Source organism: Balaenoptera borealis (assembly GCF_965194805.1).
Source record: "Balaenoptera borealis genome assembly, chromosome: 1".
In the NCBI taxonomy this organism is placed as follows: domain Eukaryota; kingdom Metazoa; phylum Chordata; class Mammalia; order Artiodactyla; family Balaenopteridae; genus Balaenoptera; species Balaenoptera borealis.
The window spans coordinates 30,355,123-30,379,102 of NC_138860.1; the positions used below are offsets into that span (position 1 = coordinate 30,355,123).

The following is a 23,980-nucleotide window of genomic DNA, read 5'->3' on the forward strand; positions in this document are numbered from 1 at the left end:
CATAATCAACTCTATGGCCATAATTTTGATGACTTAGATGAAATGGATAAATTCCTTCAAAAATACTAACTACCAAAGCTCAGTCAATAAGAAAAAGATAACACTAATAGTATTTTATCTATTAAAGGAATTGAATATGTAGTAAATACTTCCCATAAAGAAAACTCTAGGCCCAGATGGCTTCATTTAATATTCTAAATAGTTAAGGAATTAAAGTAATTCTTCACAAACTCTTCCAGAATCTAAAAGAGGAGGAAATACTTCCCAACCAATTTTATGAGCATTTCCCAAATACCAAAATGAGACAAATACAAGGAGGGAAGACCAATATTTGTCATGAACATAAATGTGAAATGCTCAACAACAACATTTTATATAATAAATAAAATGCAATATAAAAAGATAATACATCATGACCAGATAGAGTTTATCCTAGGAATGCAAGGCTATTTCACTATTCAAAAATCAACCAACATAATACATTATAACAAAACACTAACAAAGTATAAACCATAGAATTATAGCAATGGGTACAGATAAAGCCTTTGACAAAATTCACCATTCATTTATGATACAGTCAGAAAACTAGGAATAAAAGGAACTATTGTTAACCTGATAAAGAGCATCTGAAAAAGACCTATAGCTAACATCATACTTAATAGTGGAACACTAAATGCTTTCCCCCTAAGGCCAACAACAAGGCAAGGATATCAAGGCAAGGATATCTCTTCTTACCAGTCCTAAGGCATATTGTACTGGAACTCATAGCCAGTGCAGTAGGGCAAGGAAAATAAATAAAAGGCATATGGGTTGGAAAGGATGAAATAAAACTCTATTTGTAGATGACATGAATGTCTATGTAAAAGTTCCCAAAGAGTCTACAAAATAGTTACAAAAACTAATAGGTAAATTTATAACCATTGCATGATATGAGGTCAACATAAAAAAGGAATGATTCCATCTATAGAAACATTATCAGTTTTCTATATACAATGTTTTTATATATAAAAGAGAAACATTATAAAAGCCAGCATTCCTATGTAATAGCATGAACAGTGGAGATTAAAATTTAAAAAAAAATTACCACCTAAAATAGCACCCAAACCATGAAATATTTAAGAATATGTCTTTAAAATATGTGAAAGATCTTTATGCTAAAAACTGCAAAGCACTGATGAAAGAGATAAAAAAGGATCTTAAAATGTAAAGATATACTATATTTGTGGTTTGGAAGATGCAATATTTTTATGATGTCACTTCACCCCAAACTGATCTACAGATTCAGTGTAATTCTGATCCAAAATCCCTGCAGGACTTTTGTAGAAATTGGCAAGCTGATTCTAAAATTTATTTATAGAAGTCAAGGAATTAGAATAGCCAAAACAATTTTGAAATTGAAGAACAATGTTGGAAGATTCACATTACCTGATTTTCTGACCTACTATAAAAGCTAAAAAGTGCAGACATATATCCCCATGTATATGTATAGCTGATTCACTTTGTTATACAGAAGAAACTAACACACCATTGTAAAGCAATTATACTCCAATACAGATGTTAAAAAAAAAGTCCAGACAGTATTGTACTAGAGATAGTATATATATCTAGATCAATAAAACAGAATAGAGAGTCAAGAAATGTATATATATGACATTCTTACAAAGCAAAACTATAGGGACAAAAAATGTCAGTGTTTTCCAAAACCTGAGGTTTGAAGAGCGGATGACTACGAAGAGGCATGGGGTAACTTTTGTGGGTGATGACACTGGTCTATACACTGATCATGGTGGTGGTTACAGACTGTATATCAAAATTCTAAGAGCTGTATGCTATGAATCATACCAATGTTTTTGTAGGTCAGTCTCCCAAGGCAATAGAAATAAAAGCAAAAATAAACAAATGGGACCTAATCAAACTTACAAGCTTTTGTACAGCAAAGGAAACCATAAACAAAATGAAAAGACAACCTACAGACAGGAAGGAAATATTTGCAAATGATGTGACCAACAAGGGCTTAATTTCCAAAATATACAAATAGCTCATACAACTCAACAACAAAAAAACAAACAATTCAATAGAAAAATGGGCAGAAGACCTAAAAAGACATTTCTCCAAGGAAGACATAAAGATGGCCAACAGGCACATGAAAAGGTGCTCAACATCACTAATTGTTAGAGAATGCAAATCAAACTTACAATGAGGTACCACCTCACACCAGTCAGAATGGCCATCATTTTAAAGTCTACAAATAACAAATGCTGAAGAGGGTATGGAGAAAAGGGAACCCTCCTACACTGTTGGTGGGAATGTAAGTTGGTGCAACCACTGTGAAAAACAGTATGGAGGTTCCTCAAAAAACTAAAAATAGAGTGGGATCCAGCAATCCCACTCCTGGGCATATATCCAGGCAAAACTATAATTCAAAAAGATGCATGCATCCCTGTGTTCACAGCAGCACTATTCACAATAGCCAAGACATGGAAACAACCTAAATGTCCATCGACAGATGAATGGATAAAGAAGATGTGGTACATATACACAATGGAAGACTACTCAGCCGTAAAAAAGGATGAAATAATGCCAGTTGCAGCAACGTGGATGGACATAGATTATCATACTAAGTGAAGTAAGTCAAAGAGAAAGACAAATACCATATGATATCACTTATATGTGGAATCTAAAATATGACACAAATGAACCTATCTATGAAACAGAAACAGACTTACAGACACAGAGAACAGACTTGTGGTTGCCAAGGGGAAGGGGGAGTGAGGGAGGGATGGAATGGGAGTTTGGGATTAGCAGATGCAAACTAGTATATATAGAATGGATAAACAACATGGTCCTACTGTATAGCACAGGGAACTATATTCAATATCTTGTGATAAACCATAATGGAAAAGAATGTAAAAGATGTATATATATATGTATAACTGAATCACTTTGCAGTACAACAGAAATAAACAAAACATTGTCAATGAACTATTCTTGAATTTTTTTTAAAAAGCTGTATGCTAAAAAAGGTGAATTTTACTATAGGTAAATTGTACATTAATGAAAATGGAAAATAATTTTTTTAAACCTGTGGTTTTATAATGGTATTGGCTTCAAAAACTATCAGTAAACTAAACATTAGTCTTAAATATATCAGCTATTTAGTAATGCAGTACAGTCTGGTAGTTCTGGATAATCGAGCACAGGATTTTAGAACAGGCTTCTTGTAGGTCCATGATTCTTATGGAGAAAACAAAACCAGTAATAGGATAAAACATGGCTGATTCTCAACATTCTGTTGTACATGTGCTAAGCCTGAGTTGCCTCAGTGAATATTGATGAGCTGCTCCTATAACTTATGCTCTGTTTCTTGCTGTCATTTGAACATAGGAGCCTTTTAATATGTATGTGGGATCACAATTTTTCTGTCACAAAGATAACTAGAGAAAAAAATAATATCTGAGGTGTTGCTCGTAACGCTTATAAAATTGCTGCATTCTAAAAAAAAATTTAAGTGCATGTTGTAGAAAAATGTGAAATTATCTGAGAAGGAGAAATTGAAGCCATCTCTCCTATAAAAATCAAAATAGGATTTTTTAAATAAGTGGAGACCTAGATTTAGTCACTATTATCATATTGTCTGTATTTGCATAAATATAATGTATCAAATATAGAAAAATTACTCTGCCCTTTCATTTAAATGTTCAGGCATGTGCTGGTTGTATCACCTTTTTGTTAATTTCAACTCTAATTTACAAGTAAAAAGGTCATTTGGGATCAAAAAGTGAAATCTACTGAACTGTTAGAAACTGAGTGAATAGAAATGTTTAATGGCAGGAAGAAGAAAAGAAACTGAACTATGGGGAAACAAGGCACAAACAAGAAGCTGTTTCTTTCCTTACTCACCCACCCTTCCACGCTCTGTGCTCATTCTTGGGCTTCGTAAACAGCACTGAGAATGCTGGTGAAGCCTGGCTTGACTGAGGAATTCACCAGAGACTACTTTCTATCTAGTCCCTGCTCAACTATCTCCTGCCCAACTTCCTTTAAGAAGAGCCTCTCAGAAAGATAAACAGAAAACTTTCCTATACACACTTAAGAAAACTGGCAAAGGTCTGAGGGGAAAGGTTTCCTAATCACCAACAACAACATCAACAAAAGAGACACTTCAGTTACTCATCTTATGAACCTCTTTTCTGCATGGACCATGTTCATCTCTTCCTTCTTGAAATGCCCCTCAGTTCTCTAATTTCTCAAACATTTTTCTTCTATGACAATGAATACTTTCAGTTCATCTCCTGCCTTTTCGATTGGTCCTTCTTTGTCTCCTTTTGTGGGTTCTTCTTATGTACTGAGTTCTTCCCTTAATTAATGGTGTTCCCTGTGATTTCATTCATCCATTCATTCATTTAAGAAATACTTATCAAAAATCCATTATGCACTAGGCACTGGAAATACGGCAGTCAACATTGTTCTTGATAAGGGATGATATAAAAGACAAAAGCACTCATATTATAATCCATTCTGAACAGCCTACCTATTCTTCCTGCAATAATCATCTACTCTTGTAGTGGCACCCATCATTTCTGTGATGATGGCTCTCACATTTCTGTCACCACCTCAGACTCCGAGTTGCCAACTCAATGGACCACTATGCAGAATGCCATAGTGGTTTAGAGTGTGGATCCGGCTCTGATTGTGCTCATATTCTAATTCCACTCCTTACTAAGTATTTGGCCTTAATTGTTATGTGCCTCAGTCCCACTGTGCATTAAAGGGGGATAATGATAGTGCCTGCCTGACTTGCTTGTTCTGAAGACTAAAGCAGTAAGACCTCAATAAATGTTAACTGTTTTCACCAGTTGAATTTCACAGATGAACTTCAAACTCACGGGGTCTGCAGTCAGATTTGCTCTGTTCATTGTTCACTCTAGTCACCCACTTTAGAAACCCAGGAGTCAGCTCTGTCTCTTTCCATTCCCCATCCCCACACATTCAATCCTCCCTCAGGTCCTGCAACAATTACCTCCTATTTCTGTGGTTCAGGACCTCATCATCTCTTCCTGGCCCTGTTGCTTGTTTCCTTGTTTCTTTCCCACCAGTTCAGTGTCAGAGGAATTGGATAATGTCACTTCACTTCATTAACATTCCAGCACAATTCCCAAACTGGTGGCCTGAAGGCCAACTCAACAGGCAGATGTTTCGGGTTGTCCAGCAATACTAAACAATAAAATTTAATTTTAATGTCATCATGTGGGGCATACACTTCCTAGGTCAGCCTCAGTCTCCTCTATTCATAAGGTTTTACATGCATTTACGTCATATGTTTGTTCTGGTGCCCAAGACATTTGGGTTTCTGACCTCTAACATGAAGGGTAATGGGCCCAATCCTTAATATACCAGCCTTTCAGATCTACATCCCACCACTTACCAGATCTACCCCTCCTACCACTCATTCTCTCAGAGCTTATGCTCCTGACATTTCTAACCTCCCTGCCTTTGTTCACACCCTTTATTCTGCCAGACTTGTCCTCCCAACTCTGCTTGTTGAAACTGTAGAGTCTCAAGATCCTTCAAGATCTTTTTCAAATTTCTCTACCCCCATGAGGCCATTCCACATCCACCTAATTTGGCAGTCATCTGCCACTCAAGTTATTAGCTATTTTAATCACAGAGTATTTTGCTAAAACCTATGGAAATTCTCCTTATAAACCAGCAGATATACACCACACCTGCTGAACTCCATTATGATCCACAGGTTAAGAATCCCTTCTAATCAGATGCAATATCTATGTATCTTACTTGAATCCTACAGAATGTTGGTGATCTTTTCCTTAAGCTACTTATAGTTTCTGCCTTGATTTATAGCTTGTTTTTGTTCTCTCCCAACTGCCACCACTCCTTCACACCCCAGCCCACCCATGCTCACAGTTGTGCATCAGATATGCTCAGTGTTTAATTATTGAATTGAACTGAATTATTTATAAAGCCTGGATACCAGTCTGTGACCTGACTAAGCAGTTACTATTTTACAAAAATTGCATTGCTTATAAAATTGGAGAAATTTATCATTTTATAATTATACAAGAGACAAACATACCTTTCTGGTAATGTTTGTTTGCCAGGCTGTTTTCTGTGCTATAACTGCCCTTACACATTTATTTCTTTTGAATTATTTATGACAGCCATGTCTTAGTAATGCAAAAAATGTGTGCAAAGAATTGAGTAATTTAACTTTTAGTTTAGGTCCAAATAAGAATGTTGAAGTTGGCGAATGAAACATCTGGCCTTTTTAAAAATTTATTTTCACATTCAGTGGCATTACATTCATTTGTTTCCATCAGGTCACTCTTACTGACCAGTTTTCTCTATCATTGGTATTTGGTGTCTTAGTGGCTCTGATGCCTTTTTTAAGATGCTCACAGGCCACATTCATGGTTGATCAGATCCAACCGCTCTCCCACTCATGCTAGACTTGGCTACACTTTGTAGGAAAACGTTAAAGAATCTTTCATGTTCAAGCCACACTGGGCTAGCTAATGGATTATCCTCACAACACTTTCACCTATACGATAGTTTGAAACATCTCCACCCTATAAGATTGCCAGTCTGGTTCCAAATAAGATATCCTTAAAGCCTTTTTTTACTGTGGTGGTCTTTCAAGTCAATGTTGGTTATATGCTTGGGGGAAAAAAACTAAATTATGTATTTAACGGTGAAACAATACTAAATTATTAAACCATACTAATTATTGAAGTAAGTTTTCCCATTCTCACCCACCTACCTATCCCCACGCAAGCCCATGCCGTGGTTCCTAGTTTATGGCCTTTGACTAGCCAGTTACCAGCAATGGCTGGACTGCCTCCCACTTCCTTAGAGAGGGTCTTCCCACTCCAGATTTTTAAGAAGGTGACTTCCCATGAGCTGAAAAACTGGTTACAGCCAAACAATTTGCAAATAAATTGATGTCATTGGTGTAACATTGTTACATGATAGGGTTTCCACATTTCAAATTTTACTCTATTTTTGAATATTCACACTTTCTATAGCATCCTATCTCACACACTTGAGAGAGATGTTGGTTGTATATGTATTGAAAGGAATCAGAAACACCAAAGGGACACAGACATGACATCATAGTCTCAATAGAGTTGTGCTTTGAGTTTTTGTGGCAGTTAAGCTCTGGAAACTAACTGAATCATAAGAGTTGTATCTTCATACCCCAGTCCATGTTTTTAAAGTTAGGAAAGCAATGCATTAAACAATGTTGGAACACCTTGAGCAATGTTCTATTCCAAGCACCAGGTAAGGAGGGTGTGGTGAATGCTAAGATGAAAAACACAGTAGATCTGTGAACAACATAGATGAGTCAAAGTTTCATTATGACACAGAACAAAAAGAAATAATACCTTTCAAAAATTCTAGCTGAATGTTTCCCTTATGAAAGGCAGGGCAGAAGCAGCTTGGGGTGTTCATTCCTGATTCAAATCCATGGAAATAGCCATAGGAGAATGCAGTTGAGGTCATTAGATGTGGGAGTTCATTCGTGGAAGTTTAGGAAGCCAATAAACAACACCCTTCTCTTACCCTACTGAGCTCCAGGCCATTTTTAAAAATACCTCCAGGAATCAGACAGATGGTGATTAAACTATCAGCTTTATCACTGATGAAGCCAGAATGGAAAACGTAGTTTAGATATGTGGTCAAAATTGGACCTCCTACTACTTTCCCAAGAATTAAACATGCCCAAGTTAAAGGCGTGGCCACTGCAAATCTGTAGGCTGATTCTGTGCATGCCCCATGGAGGGCAGGAGCCAAATGTCCAGAGAGAAACTAAGCTGCTCTGAATGAGGACAGGCCTGCACTGTGCCTGCTGCTGCTGCGGCTGCTGTATTTATTCCCTAGGGATGTCACTCTTTCTTCCATGGGAGGAGTAAGTGAGGGAGCGGGAGGTAGAAAGAAGATGGAAGTTACCCTTTTCAATATAATTCCTGCTGACAGTAAGGAAGGGAGGGAGGGAAATCTGTTTGAGCCACACCACAGCAGAGCTTGGCAAGTGCATTCATAATTTTCATATGTAAAGTGCAACAGGTCACTTCATGGCCTGGAACCCTCTCTGAAGAGTGTAGGTGTGGCAGAAGTGTGCATATAATTGGATAATAATAATAATAGCAAACGCTTGTTATTCTTTGTGGGGGACACTGTCCTAAGCAGATTATATGTGTTTATTTAATCACTGCAACAACCCTATGAGCATTATTATCATCCCTTCTTGACAGAGAGATTAAGGAACTGGTCTGCTACCGACACAAAAGGTTAAGGAACTTGCCCAGAGTCATGCTGGAGGAGGTTGTGAGAGCTAGAATTCGAGCCTGAGTCCTTGCTCCACCCTCTCAAGCAGATAATCACCCTGACTGGCTGGCCATTGCACTCAGGGTTGCCAGCCAGCCCAGCGGTGGCCCAGACCAGAGGAGAACAGTCTCTTTTCACCATTCTGAGATGTTTCTAGAGCTACATGGACAGGGAGGAGATGAGAACCAACGGGGCTGGGAGTATAGGTGTAACATTTCATTTTAAAAGCTAGGTAGCCTCCCGCCCTGGTTGTTCCGCCACTGTGGTGTCAGAAAAGTGTCACAGTCCTGCCCATGAAGGAATCACTGAAGGGGGCAACCTGGGAACCTCTGCTCCAAGCTACCAAGGACTGAATCAGGAGGAAGGGAACAGACAGAGGGCAAAGCATTTCTCTGGAACAAGAGGGGGATCCTTTGTTTTTTTTTTTGGTTTTTTTTGTTTTTTTTTTGTTTTAATTTTATAGCTACTTTATTTATTAATTTATTATTTATTTTTTGGCTGTGTTGGGTCTTCGGTTCGTGCGAGGGCTTTCTCTAGTTGCGGCAAGTGGGGGCCACTCTTCATCGCGGTGCGCGGGCCTTTCACTATAGCGGCCCCTCCCGTTGCGGGGCACAGGCTCCAGACGCGCAGGCTCAGTAGTTGTGGCTCACGGGCCGAGCCGCTCCGCGGCATGTGGGATCTTCCCAGACCAGGGCTCGAACCCGTGTCCCCTGCATTAGCAGGCAGATTCTCAACCACTGCGCCACCAGGGAAGCCCCCGGATCCTTTGTTTTGAAAAATTTCAGAGCTTTTCTGTACTTCAAGGTCTCAAAGCAGACCCTGAATACGAAAAGAGTTTGTTAAATTATAATATACAAATGAAAACCCACTAAGTTCTATCCACTTGCCCCTTCTTCCCACAATTACATGACTTGGCTGCAAAGAAGAGTAGCATGAGATCTATACATTTGGTGGGTTTTTTTTTTTTTTAGAAAAGATGTTCTCTCTCTCCGGTTTCCTTAAGTATTTCATCTTTGCATGAATAAGAAGGGGGCAAATGGGTGCAATTCACATTGATGTTAATATCCTGGTACATACATGGGGCCAGGTGTTTATTGTACAAGCCTGAAAGGCAGATACGGTCACTCAGGTCTGGCCCAACATTTTGTCAAAAGAGAGTAGATCCTTGGAGGGTTTGAAAAGGGGATCAAATGTAATGAACTGAAAGTGGCATGATCGCAGCTTCCTCGCTGCTCATTAAGAAGATGAGAGAAAACAGGAATGATAGGAGACGCTGTAGTAACAGTTTGGAATCATTTTCAACTCTTCTAAAGAAGCAGGATAAAATTAAAGTAGTCCAAAAAATAACTGAAATGTGTTTCCAATTTGTTTCATCCCCTTCCACTCTCAACCCCATTCTTTTAAAATTCCTCCCATTAACATTCTCTGGCCACTGTTTTATCTATTGATTTTCCTTTGACTAGCCAAGAAATCGATGTATGAATTCCTTACAGCCAAAAGTCAAAGATGCCAAAGGAATAATGGTACTTATAAAAGATGAAGCACCGATGGAAGGAAGGAAGGGAGGGAGGGAAGGAAGGGAGGGAAGGAGGGGAAAAGAAAAAGCAACACCCTCATTGATTCTACTGTCAACTGACAAAAAATGCACAACCTAGAAGTTGAGAAATATGTTTTGTCAGACGGACATACTGAAGATTTAAGCCTGGGAGACAGGCTTTCAGATAGCTCTGAGAAGTAACAGAGGAGCCAGGATATATAGGAGTTTTGCAAAAACAAGCCAGGTAGTTGAACATCAAAAGATTTCTGCTAACTAAAGAAAAAACAAACATTTCAAGTTAATGAATTTAGCACCTTTCTATGTATGGGAAGATGCAAGAGTCTGGGCTCATTGAAATCATTCCTTTGATATGCACCTTATCTAGGGCCAGTATCTTATTTTTCTCCATCCTGAAACCCCTCTGGGTGAATAGTCTGGGGTGATTGCAGACAAGAAATTGATTTGTGAGTTCCTTACAGCCAAAAGTCAAAGATGATAAGTGAAGAGTGGAGCTTTGGAAAGTAACATCCTTTGTCTACTTATATGGCAGGCAACATCCTTCGTCCACACTGTGAAGGAACACTGTGAGGTATCTACACAGCATTATTGGGCAAAAGAGCCAGGTCTGAAATCACAGGACATTATTCTGTGATCTTGCAAGTCACTTCCCCTTTGGGGAGCTCAGTTTCCTTAATTTTGAAATAAGGTTGAACTAGCTGTTCTCTAAGGATCTTACATTCTCCTTTTTTCAATTAGTCACGTTCCTTCTGGCAAGCATTTTTATTCCCACTTGGTAACAAAGAAAATAAGACATCAGGAAGTTAAGTGGTGTAGACCACCCACTGTGGAAGTGAAGGGGCCAGAGAACACATTTCTGAGCAGGAGGCTGTCTTTGAGCTGCTGAGATTCAATTCTTTATTTTCCATCCCTAGTAACAAAAATTTCACCATGAGGGCAGAAACAAAATCAAGTTAGATCTCCTAGTGATTAAGTTTCCTGCAGTAACTCAGAATATAAATCAGCAGCTAATTGGATGCATGGGAGTTGCTCACAGTTGCAAGTTCTTTTGTCTTTGTCAAGAAAATGAAAGAAATACTTGTTCACATTTCTATAAAACCATGAAAACAACAAACCAGACATCCATAAATGATAGATTGAGCTGTGGTTAGGCTAATCTGAATTAATTATTCTGAGTTACAGCAAAGAACGATGCTAATGCCTCCCCTTATTCTGCTGACAAGAGCATCCATCAGATGCCTGCTTTGGCTTCTGCATCACCAGTAAAACCCACTAAACCAAGCCTGTCTCCCTTCATGCTGCCTCTCATGTCCTGAGTTTCAGAAGGGGTTTCTTTTTTTCTCTCACTACATTTCCTTTCATAACTCCCTTCCACTAATTTTGAGAAAATAAAGAAAAATATTCTTTTGGTATAATTACATTTCCCCTAATTCTTATTTTGCTTTGAAATGGAGACTGCTAATATAAATAGAAATTCCAGGGCAGAAAAAACGAGGACATGCCTATAAACAGTAGGACTTAACCCTCACCCAAGGGAACTTCTAGTTCCTCTTTGGAAGTAATTCTTCCCAAAGATGAAATATTAAACTAATCTTTCAGCTTCCCTGCTCACTAGCTGTGTGTTTGGACAAGTCCCTTAATCTCTCCATACCTCAGTTTCCTTACCTGTGCAATGGGTTGTTGTGAGGTTTAAATGAACACAGACTTGTGAAGCATTTAGAACAGTGTCTGGTGCAGTGAGCACTATAGTGAACTAGTACTACTTCTGTTGTTATTTCTCCCTCAGCAGTAAGTTATAGTATATCTGCTGGATTGTCTCAAACCCAAACACTTCAGAAAATTTTTGCTCTGGTTGAAAAATCTTCAAAACAAAAGCCAATTTCTTTTTTTTTTTTTTCCATCTTCACTTGATACCAGCCTAAACCAAATATGTATATTTAGGAATGGTTTTGAGTCCTTCTAAGATTGGGAGAATGATACAGAGAGGAAGTAAGATTCTCTTTACATCTCTAGAGGGCAAAGCTTGGCTTCTTCCATTGCCTTTCGATTCTAAAGCTGTAATGTAGTCACAGCAGAATGATATCAGAGATTGCAGATAAAAGCTCACAAAAAGCGGCTTACACAACAGGGGGAAAGGAACACTAAATCTTTGTTTAGAATATGGTCATTGGGAATATTTGCCGCTGGAGAAAATCTAAGTAGAGTGACCACTTGCATGTTGATGATGATAAATGGTACATAAGGGGAGCCCTGGGGATGATAAATGCTGAGAATGTTGATAAATATGTTTCCCTCCATCTGATCATACCTAAAGGGACAACCATCATTCATAATTATGGTGTCATTAAAATAAACATTTTTATTTTATTGCTTCCAGGTTTTCCATTAGCTTTTTTTTTTTAAACATCTTTATTGAAGTATAATTGCTTTACAATGGTGTGTTAGTTTCTGCTTTATAACAAAGTGAATCAGTTATACATATACATATGTTCCCATTTCTCTTCCCTCTTGCATCTCCCTCCCTCCCACCCTCCCTATCCCACCCCTCTAGGTGGTCACAAAGCACCGAGCTGATCTCCCTGTGCTATGCGGCTGCTTCCCACTAGCTATCTATTTTACATTTGGTAGTGTATATATGTCCATGACACTCTCTTACCCTGTCACATCTTACCCCTCCCCCTCCCCATATCCTCAAGTCCATTCTCTAGTAGGTCTGTGTCTTTATTCCCGTCTTGCCACTATTTCCATTAGCTTTTAAAGAATTGGTTCGTCAGATTTCCAGATTAAAATGTGTGATGGTATGCATTCCAACACAAGGTACATAACAGATTCAGCGACTGGAAGACAGAGAAACATGGAAAATGTTTCAGGAGCACCACTTGGCCTTAGGTTTTAATGGGCGAAGTCTCTTCCCCAAATGCAGCCTTTCTGTACGCGTTTACACAGAGCCATTATTGCCTTCATTCGTTCATTCCCCCTAAATGCTTCCTGCTTTGCTGCCTGGGCCACTTCCTGTTTCAACTGGAACCATGTTGACTACCTAGTACTCCCTCTACAGTGTGACTTAGGATAGAAGAGCAGCAGTCAGCACACATTGAGTGCTGGTCACTGTGCTTACTGCACTAACTTGTCTGCTTACTGCACTCACAACCATGTGATGTGGATGGTCTGGGGATAAGGAGGTGTCATTGCCCTCAAGCCAAAAACCAGCCTGCATGCTCGAGATGAGCAAGGTGCTTGTAACAAGGAGGAAGAGTGACACTGTGGCCACCTGCAGGATGTAAGGAAGCTGGTTTTAGGAAGGACTTGTTACAGGGTTCAGACCTTGTGCAAGGTTTTGTTGGGGAAGGTATAAGTAATCAAGGGCTTTGCTCAGGATTGGATGCTATCAGGAGCAGGGCAACTTTGTGATTGGGTGTTTTAATAAGTTATCTGGGAACTTCCCTGGTGGTCCAGTGGTTAAGAATCTGCCTTTCAATGTAGGGGACGCGGGTTTGATCCCTGATCAGGGGAACTAAGATCCCACGTGCCGCAGGGCTACTGAGCCCACACGCCACAACTAGAGAGAAGCCCGTGCGCCACAGTGAAAGAGCCTGCGTGACGCAACTAAGACACGATGCAGCCAAAAGTAAATAAATAAATAATTTTTTAAATGCAATGTGATTAAAATTTTTTAAAAAATAATAAGTCATCTGTAAGGGAGGGGGATGAAGCAAGGCTAAAGCTGTGATTGGTAAAGAAGCAGCAGTGACCCATGTTAGCCAGGACGAGGGTCTTTGGTCATTTCTGTGGCTTGGACAATGCTCATGTTTTGTCTGTGTTCACACACAATTACAGAGAGGTCTTTCTTTTTTTGTCTCAATTTCATCCTGGACAGTCAATAGAGTGGCCTTGTCTGATGCTAGTGTTCTGTGAAAGAGTTCATGTTTAACAGGAGATCACCAGGGCGTAGCTTGAATGCCAGGTCAGTTCTTAGAAATATCAAGGCCAAGCTGACAGTCCTGTGCCAGCTTCTGGGCGTCAAGGGCTATTTCTCATTCTCAGTGGTGTTAAGAAGTTGAAGAGCTAGGCCAAAGTCATACAGCTCATGAGTTGAAGAGGCATAATATTAATACAACTCAATCTGGTCCCTAAGCCCAAACACTTACAAACGATTTGCTCTCATTTGGCTTTTATGAAACATCTGTTTTCATCTTCCTGGATTTCCCAGGAGAATCCAGCTAAGCTTCCTGGCATATTCTGTGGAATGAATTGGATTGAGTCTTGAGAGCAACACTGACTTCAGTAAGAATCCAAGTCTAATGTGACCTAAATACAATCTATTTCAATGACAGTCTCTTGCCCTCCTCCTTCTGTGCCTTTGTCAGAAATCAGATCTTGTTCAAGTATTCATGTGTATGGTTAGAAACACCCTTAGTTAGTGATCTCCTGCCTTTTAGCTCCAGCCACTCAGTTTGATAGAAGTGTCTTGAGGTTAATAAAGTGAACCCCCTTTTAAATAAAGTATTCTTTTAGTATGGTAGAAAGTGCTGAGGAAACTTCTCTCAAGGGCGTAGGGGTACAGACAGCCTAAGGCAGGTGAAGCAGTGAAAAAAATACTAAGGAGACAAAACACACAGAGTTCAGAGATAAGCTCTGCTACATATTTGCAGTTACCTTGGGCAAGATGAGTGACCATGGCCTCAGTGCTCTTAACTCTAAAATGGGAATTAGAACATCTACCTTAAAACGTGTACTGTTAACATAACAAACCTTAACATGTAACTTTATGGTTTCTGTCTGTATCCCCTGCCTCGCTCCATGCTCTGAGCCCCCAAGGGCGGGAACCAGGTCTGACTTGTTCCCTCCTGCAGCCTCAGAACCCGGCATGGGACCGTTCCGGCACCAGCTCAACCTAACCACAAACAGTCTCTGAGGAATGAATTTTATGCCCTCACACTTGACTGAGTGTGTGGAATCTGTTGGTAGTTACAGTAAAATCGTTCATGGATAAAGAATTCTGCCATATCTGTTCCTGATTCAAACAAAGGATGTAGTAGAAGCATCCTCAGCAGGCAGAGAAGAAACGTGGACCTTGGTATAGCTGAAGCTAACACTGTTTGAGCCAGGCACTGAGCTAACTCTTTTACATACATGTTTTCATCTATTCTTTGTAGCAGTTCTATGATGTATACCTATTTACAGATAAAGGAAGCGAAGAGGTTAAGTACCTTGCCCTTGGTGGAGTTAGTCTGTCTTCAGAGCCTGTTCTGGGAGATGACTTCCTGTGTCTTGTTAGGTCATTTGGAGAGGTCTCTCTCTCTCTCTCTCCCCTGTTCCTCTGCAGGGGAAAGCTGTCAGAGCTGCTACCCTGGCACCCTTCTAGATTTCAAATTTCACATTAACACTTACCCAGATTATTCACGCCATACCATATTGCAGAGTGGTTGCTTTCTTCCTAGGTATGGGGAACTTGCACTAGTGTAGTGAGTACTTCACTTAATATTATTCTGTGTATTAGGAAAGAGTCAGTAGAGAATGACAGGGGGCAGGGGCTTTGTTCCCCAATGACAGCAGAGATGATGTAACCCCCATGTGGAGACTAGGGGACAGCTGTTCCCAAGGAAAGAGGTACACAAGAGAGCACCGTATTCTTGTCCAGCCTTTGAACAGAAGACTCCAAACATACTTGTTTGCCATGTGTTGCAAGTAACCTGAAATCTCTAAAGGTCTGATATGGAAAAACAAAGGATACCAAAGAGATCCAAACATACTAAAAGCCAATCATGGCCACCGAGTTCAACTTTTGGTCACAAAAATCAAACGATTCCCTGGATTTGTACTTTCATGGCATTCTGCCTCTGGCTCTACTGGGCTTGGATAGAGCTGTGGATAAGGTAGTTTCCACTCAAAAGACTGTGTCAGGTTCTGTACCCCATTGTTGGTGGGTGCAGGAAACATGGTTAGAGGACAGTTGGCTCATTGACCAATATAAGAACTGTCATTGATGCCATCACTGAGCACCGTGCTTGTGGAAGTATTCCAGGTGGATCTCTGGGGCCAGCACGGCCACAGGTTTTATGTGTCCATGTCCAGGTTTGCTGCTCCAGGGCCCTTGGCACCAGAAGAGAGGTTCTTGTTAGATTCAGGTGCTCAGGATCAGAGGCCCTCAGGCTGACCTAGAACCAGGGCTTCTGGGTTGAGAAGGAAGCTTGTTTTCATCTCTGACCACCATAAATTCATCTTGAAGGCCAGGTATTCATTTGGTAAACATTTTCCAAGCAAGCACTATAACCCAGCACTGGAAATAAAAATATGAACTTGATGCCTTCAGAGACTGTAGAGTCACTTAGGGGAAACAGACACACAAAATTTTTAAAACTATAATACTGCGTAAAAATGTGCCACATCAGAAATATGTGCAAGTATGGTACCAGACAAAGCAGGAAACATGGCCAGAAAAGGCTTCACAGAATTAACAGCAGTAGACCCATGGGTTGCTTACTAGCCATGTGCTAAGGTCAGTATAGCATAAGGGACCAAGCACACAGGCTCTGAAGTTAGACCAAAGCTCAAATCTTAGCTGTGTGATTTACCATTCAGCAAATAACCATCCAAACCTCAGTTTCCTTCTATGTAAAGTGGAAGGAATAAATACCATTATACCTACTATCGAGATGAAAGGCACAGTGCAGCAGTTTCCTAGGGCTTCTAAACCACAAACTTGGTGGCTTAAAAGAGCAGGACTTTTTCTCTCACAGGTCTCGGAAGGTGCTAATGGAGACTATTTCCTGTCCCCCTAGCCTCTGGTAGTGGCCAGCAATCCTTGGCACATTGGCTTGCTGATGCATCATTCCAGTGCCTGTCTTCATATGTTCATCTCCCCTGTGTGTATGTGACACAGTGTCCAAATTTTCCTTTTCTTATAAGGATGCCAGTCATATTAGATTTAGGACCTACCATAATTCAGTATGATTTCATCTTGATTGCATCTGCAAAACCCATATTTCCTAATAAGGTAACATTCACAGGTTCTGTGTAGAAATGACTGGGATGAGGGGACACTATTCAACACAGTACACACAACAAGTGAGCCCTCAATCAATACTAACTATTAAAATTAAGATTATTATTAAATTCTAACAACAAAACTTGTAGATAGATATTATCCTCATCGAACAATAAACTAGAATTTAAGGGTTAAGTAATTTACCCAAGGCTAGTCAACAAGTAAGCTGCAGAACCAAGATGCAAATCTGCCTCATCTGACTTTAAAACCTGGGAGGGTCGCCAGCCACATTCAGGCAGGAGCCAGAAGGAGCTGATCTTGACACACAAACAGAAGTCTCTGGTCAGTATTCAGAGGCAGGTTGGGCAGGGAGAAGGGAAGGCATGGTGGGCAGGAAATTGATGTCCCAAAGCCATAGATGGCAAGGCTGGAAGACCCCTGTAGACTTTATAAGCCCAACCCCTTCATTGTTCAGAAAAGGAAAAAAAGGACTCAGAATTGGATAACTTGCCCAAGACCCTGTAATCTGGCCTCAGGTCATTGTTGTTTGTCCGTTTTTTCCTGAGGATGGCCCCAGGCCAGGCCAGCCCCCTGGACCTGCGCTAACCTTGCCTGTGTCTGGCAGGCAAGGAAATATGTCAGGGAGGGACAGCTGCTTACTTATGTGGGAACCTGAGTCTCAGCTCCGCTGACCCCACTCCCACCACCGGACAAAGAGCCTATTTATAAGGCTAAACTGATACAAAGTTGCAAACCCTGAAATGATCAAGGCTTCCTTGGAGAAGATAATGTGGCAGCATTGACTCAATCTGGGAAAAGGCACAGAAGTGAGAAGGTCAAGGGCAGAGCCTACTATTCCTGAGATTCTATCAGCAGAGACTGTGCAAACAGCAAGGTGGGCCCCATCTCAACCTGGAATGTGATTAGCAATTATTAGCAGTTATGCTAAACAGTTTTTGAAAATCCCTGAGATTAGAAAACACATAAGTATGTGTAAGTCTCTCCCCTTCCCACTGTTAAGGCCTGGGTATTGAAGGCCTTGCCCCCAACTCCCTCATCCTATCTCCACAGCCAGGCAAAGGAACCTTTCCAGTTCATAGCCTGTCCACACCCCCTCTGCCTCATTACCTCCCTCCCCATGTCCTTCTGCATAAATGCCAAACTGCTTATCCCAGCACAAAGGCCTCTGGGAATCTGACACACATGTCCCACCAGTTTTACCCCCTGCCATCAAATTATAGTATTTACCCACTCACACACACATACACATTCTCTCTTATCTCCCTCAGCTTCAGCGGCACAACTCGGATTCTATCCCACCGACCTCAGTGCCTTTGCACATACCTGATATGCCCTCCCCACTCTAGTTCCTCCCACTTTCTTAACCTTTCTTAACTGTCCTTAATGTTTGTGTCCATTCAATTCTAGAAATCTGTACTAAAGCAATCTTTGTACAGGCGCACAGAGATGTATGTACAAGGGTGCTCATTCCTTTATATTTTGTATTAGAGGAAAAATGACAAGTCCATCAGTAGGTTAAATAACTTGTGTCCATCTATTCTGTGGTCACTGTGGAGCTGCTAAAATGATGCCAGCCAGGTATAGATGAATGTGGAAAGATCTCCATGATGCACTGTGTTAGGGAGTCCTAATAGGAAAGGAGAGATAGGCCCCTACACAGTTGGTGACCTCTCCTATAATCCTGAAAAGAGTATTGAGTAGGGGGGTGGAGGAAAGGAATGAAGTTAAACACCTTTCAAGGTGTCCCTGACAAACCCCTCACTGGGTGTTCAGATCATGAGGCATGGGTATTTATGCTGTTAAGACCAAAATTTCACTTTTTCACTTTCATTGACTAAATCAGATATCATCTATAATTTTTCAAAGTGATAATGGACTTGAAGCCAGTGCTGCTACGTTCCTGGGTGTATTTGATCAAGGGTAAGAAAACCTGCATCAGATTCTGAATCTACCCCTGACTAGAGCTCTCACTCGGGGAGATATATTTTTGCTTAGCTGTGTAAGATTTACTTTCGTCATCTGTGCATCGAGGGAGGTGGACAAAATAATCTCTATGATACCTTTGTTGCAAAATTCTATTGGTCTCTTACTCTTGAGGCTTGTGCAATGTTAATAAGAATAATAATTGCTAATATATTTTAAGTGGTTACAATGTGATAGGCACTATTCTAAGCCCATAAAGTATATTAACCGTGTTATGCATCATAGCAATTGTATGAAATAAATACTATTGTCTCCTTTTTATGGAAGAAGAAAATGATGCCCAGAGATTAAGTATCTTAAAAGTCACACAGAGCTTCCCTGGTGGCGCAGTGGTTAAGAATCCACCTGCCGATGCAGGGGACACGGGTTCAAGCCCTAGTCCGGGAAGATCCCACATGCCACAGAGCAACTAAGCCCATGCACCACAACTACTGAGCCTGTGCTCTAGAGCCCATGTTCCATAACAAGAGAAGCCACCACAATGAGAAGCCCGCACACCACAACAAAGAGTAGCCCCCGCTCGCCACAACTAGAGAAAGCCTGCACGCAGCAACAAAGACCCAATGCAGCCAAAAATAAATTTATAAAAAAAAAAAAGTCACACAAAGTCACACAGCTAGAAATTTGTAGAGTTGGAACCTAATTCCAGGCAATCCGATTCCAGAATCCATGATCTAAACCATTCTGTTGTGCTGCAACTAAAAGTCAATCTTTATATTGCTGCATGATTTGAGGATTCATACCAAAAAATTTAATGTTGAAGAAAACAATCTGAAGAGCTGATATAAAAAGTGTAGGTGAATATGGAAAAATTATCTATAAGAGCTCAAATGCAAAACTCCAGCAAAAGTTTTCCTTAAATATTTAAGCATTTTGGGCTTCCCTGGTGGTGCAGTGGTTGAGAATCCGCCTGCCAATGCAGGGGACACGGGTTCGAGCCCTAGTGTGGGAAGATCCCACATGCCGCGGAGCAGCTGGGCCCGTGAGCCACAACTACTGAGCCTGCGCGTTCGGAGCCTGTGAGCCACAACTACTGAGCCTGCGCGTCTGGAGCCTGTGCTCCACAACAAGAGAGGCTGTGATAGTGAGAGGCCTGCGCACCGCGATGAAGAGTGGCTCCCCCTCGCCGCAACTAGAGAAAGCCCTCGCACAGAAACGAAGACCCAAAACAGCCAAAAATAAATAAATAAATAAATAAATTTATTTTAAAAAAAAAAAATTTAAGCATTTTAATGACGCATCATTTCTGTATACCATAATGTGACTGTATCTACATACTTACAGATACAGTGTATATATATAGTTGTTACAGTATAACAATTGCAAGAAAAAAATATCGCTATTACTATTATTGCAGTCTTTTCTCTGAGAATACTACATTTTTTTCTCTGAGAGTAACACCATCACGTGTACACGGCATTGATGCTTTCGATTTTAATTTCACAGATGAAAGAACTTGGTGTCATCTTCTACAACTGCAGCTGCCTGGTCCTAGATTTACAAAGGATATTCGCTTTATATAGTTCACTAAAATTCAAGAGCAGAGTACCTCAGACCTGGTCCAAGAGGCTCTATGGGGTCTATGACAATGAAAAGAAATTGCAGCTTCAGTTGAATGAAACCAAATCTCAAGCATTTGTGTCGGTGAGTTTTGCCCTCTTCTCTTCCTCCTCCTCCCCTCCTCCCTCCTTCCTCCAAAGGCCCTTTATTAAGTTGGAATGTTCAAGTGTGATCTTGTGTTGGGCAAAAATGAATTTGACAGATTAGTTCTGACACATCCCTTGAAGAGTTAAAATATATCCATTCTTATACTCAATCATATGCTGTCCCTAGTTATAATAATAATACATGTGAATAATCATTCCTAGTTTCAGATACTTTGCATTATCTGATTTGATCCCCCCAGTCACCCCTTAAGGTAGACCCAGGATTATGACTGTGTTACAAATGAAGATATTGAAGTTTATCTACTAGCACAAAGACCATCAGATGGCAGATGCCAAGAGAAACACAAGTGCCCAGGTCTTCTGATACCAGATGCTATTTTTGATGCCTTTCATCAATGATTTTCAGACTTGATCTTAACAGTAGAACCCTCTGATGAAACAAATCTGAGGGAACCCCAGTGTGTAAAACAGACAAAAGCAGAACTATTGTATTTGATTGGGGCTGGAGGGCAAGAGGCCCATCCAAAAGGGCAGGGCACAGTTTCCAGGCCTCTGATTACACTTGAAAACCACCACCCCCTGCCCACACACCACAGCTATCCCCACAGTGTTGCTGAGAGTGGGCAACGTAAATATCTGGACCTACAGTCGTGGTCCTCAAACTTTAAAGTATCTAAGAACCAGACGGGGAACTTGTTTAAAATGCAAACTTACAGTCCCCCCATCCTCACCAGGATCTGATCCACTGGGCCTGGGTGAGACCTTAGAATTTTGATTTGAACCAGGCTTCTGAACTGATCCTGATGCTCTGGTAAACTTCTCTAAACCATGCTCCCAATTTAATATGGCTGTTTCTCCACTGTCAAGCAGTGCTTCTATGCCAACAACTTTTATGTCACTGAAGAGCTTTTCATGGAAAAGTGAATAGTAGGCTTTTTGTCTATTAAAATGAAAGCACATTTTGAAAATTTAGAAATCTAGCAGTAGAGAGAAAATTGAAGTTGCTTGTCTTAAACAAATTCACGTAAGTGTGAATAATATAAAATAGACTATGAAAGATTTTCGTCAAGTAGAACTAAAAAAAAAAACCCTTTTTTTGGTATGTGTGGAGGTCAATAATGCAGTAGCGTGTAACATATCATATAGGGCATTTTACTAATAAAATGCATACATTCAATTTTATTTGCTCTCAAGACAACCCTATAAGACAAGAAAACCAGATATCATTCTCAATTTGTAGATTAGTTGCAATAAGAAATTTGCCAAGGAACCACTAATCCAGATGGTAACATGACACCCCAGGAGTCCAGTAGAACAGATTGAAGCAGCAAGAAATAGATGAATTATAAGCAAATTTCAGATATTTGCTGGATTTTGAATTTACAGTTTGAATCTTAGAGATGAGTGAATGTCATTGTTGCATAAATTTAAATTCTGACCCTTAAAAAAGTGGGGGAGTCCTCCTTTGTTGATCCCAAAGTTAACATATCTACTTCAGAGAGAGGGCCCAGGCCTTTAATAAAATCTATGAAAATGCAAGGGCTTTGCTGTATTCCAGGGCAAATTTATAAACTGATTTTTATTAAATGGTTTGCCACAAAATAAGTTGAGCTTTTTTAACAGTCCTTCAGGTATAGTCTTTTAAACCATGCAGCACCTTTATTTTCTATTTTTATTTATTTTATTATTTTAAATTATTTTATTTTCCATTTCTTATTAATATCTCAAGCCTACCTTTGAATTTCAGTTCAACAGATATTAATTGAACACCATTTTTACAGAGGTATAAAATCTTGCAGGTATAAGATAAATAAAAGTCAGTATTCCCAATATTGGAATTGGTATCATTTACTTAGAGCTCCTTGATCTCGCCTCTGTTATAGCATTTATCACATTTTTGTAACTATTTATTTATTATCTCTCCCACTATTTTATCAGGCTCTGAAGGTCATATACTGTACTCTCTTCATTATTGTTATTCCCAGTACCTCCCTCAAGCCTCCCTAAAGCAGCAATAAATGTTGGATTTGTTCTACTAGTAGTAATATCAATAAGAAGTTCCAGGATACATACGGTTTTCTGAGTATATGTGCCAAACAAATGCCAAGACAAATTTATTTAAGTTCAAAATATTTGTTGTAAAATATCTTAAAATAGTATATTATATTTTTATAAGCTGACCATCCCAAGACTAAATTAACACACAAAATATATATATTTGAAGGTCTTAAGAATTATCATTACCAAAATTAGATTTTAGGTGATAATAACTTAGCATGGTTAAATATAAATTTTAAGTTATGATATAGATATGAATTATTTCTAATTTTCTCATGGAACACAAAGAGGCACTTGGTTAGATTTAAGTATGTGATCTCTAATAACTTGGGGCCAGATCATTCTAATTTTCTTACATTCCCCATTGAAATCAGAAGATAGGAACAATAGGCTGAGTTTTTGTCCTATCTTGTGGAGTTCTTTTTAGAGCTCTTGAGATTATGCATTTGATTTCCAAGATAAAGACTAGTTAGTTCAAGGTCTGTTTTTATTGATCTTGGTGCTAGACAGATTTTATTTCTTGTTGTTTATTGTTTAGTTCATTCATCCATCAATCATGTAAACTGAGATTTATTTAGTGAGTGAGGGCAGACATTGACTAGAACTTGGTGCTACTCTGAAAAATATAATTAAATACCCCTTTATAATCTCTGCTATATATTTTAAATTACATTTTAATAGATTTATTGATATATAACTTACTACCATAAAATTCGTCCTTTTAAAGTGTAAAACTCAGTGGGTTTTAGTATAGTCACAGAGTTTTACAATCATCTCTACCTTCTAATTTTAGAATATTTTCATCACCACAAAGGAAAAAGCCATACCCATTAGTAGTCACTCTCCATTTTCCCCTTCTCTCAGACCCTATAAACCACTAATCTACTTTCTGTCTCTAAGGATTTGCCTTTTTCTAGACACTTCATATACATGAAGTAATACAATATGCAGTCTTTTGTAACTGACTTCTTTCACTTAGTATAATGTTTTCGAAGTGCCTGACTCAGTACTTTTTCCTTTTTATGGCCAAATAATATTCCACTGTATGGATATATCACATTTTGTTTATCTGTCCATCAGTTGATGGACATTTGAGTGTTTTTGCCTTTTGGCTATTGTGAATAGTGCTCCTATGAACCTTCATGTACAAATTTTTATTTGAATACCCGTTTTCAGTTCTTTTGGGTTTATGCTTAGGAGTGAAATTGCTGGGTACTGAGGTAACTCTATGTTAAACATTCTGAGGCATTGACAAACTTTTCCAAATTGGCTGCACCATTTTACAATTCCACCCGCAATAAATGAGGGTTTCAGTTTCTCCACATCTTTGCCAACACCTGCTATTTTCTGTTTTATTTTAGC

General features: G+C 39.6%; 1 protein-coding gene across 6 annotated transcripts in view; it reads left to right on the plus strand.

Moving 5' to 3' along the window:
* The window catches only part of PLD5 (phospholipase D family member 5), a 478,515-nt gene that overhangs the window by 420,331 nt on the left and 34,204 nt on the right, over positions 1-23,980 (plus strand). For all 6 annotated transcript variants that reach the window (XM_082340840.1, XM_082340839.1, XM_082340841.1 and 3 more), the window contains one exon: positions 20,340-20,537. In XM_082340840.1, coding sequence (XP_082196966.1) covers positions 20,340-20,537 — 198 coding nt within the window. The remainder of the gene's footprint in view (positions 1-20,339; positions 20,538-23,980) is intronic.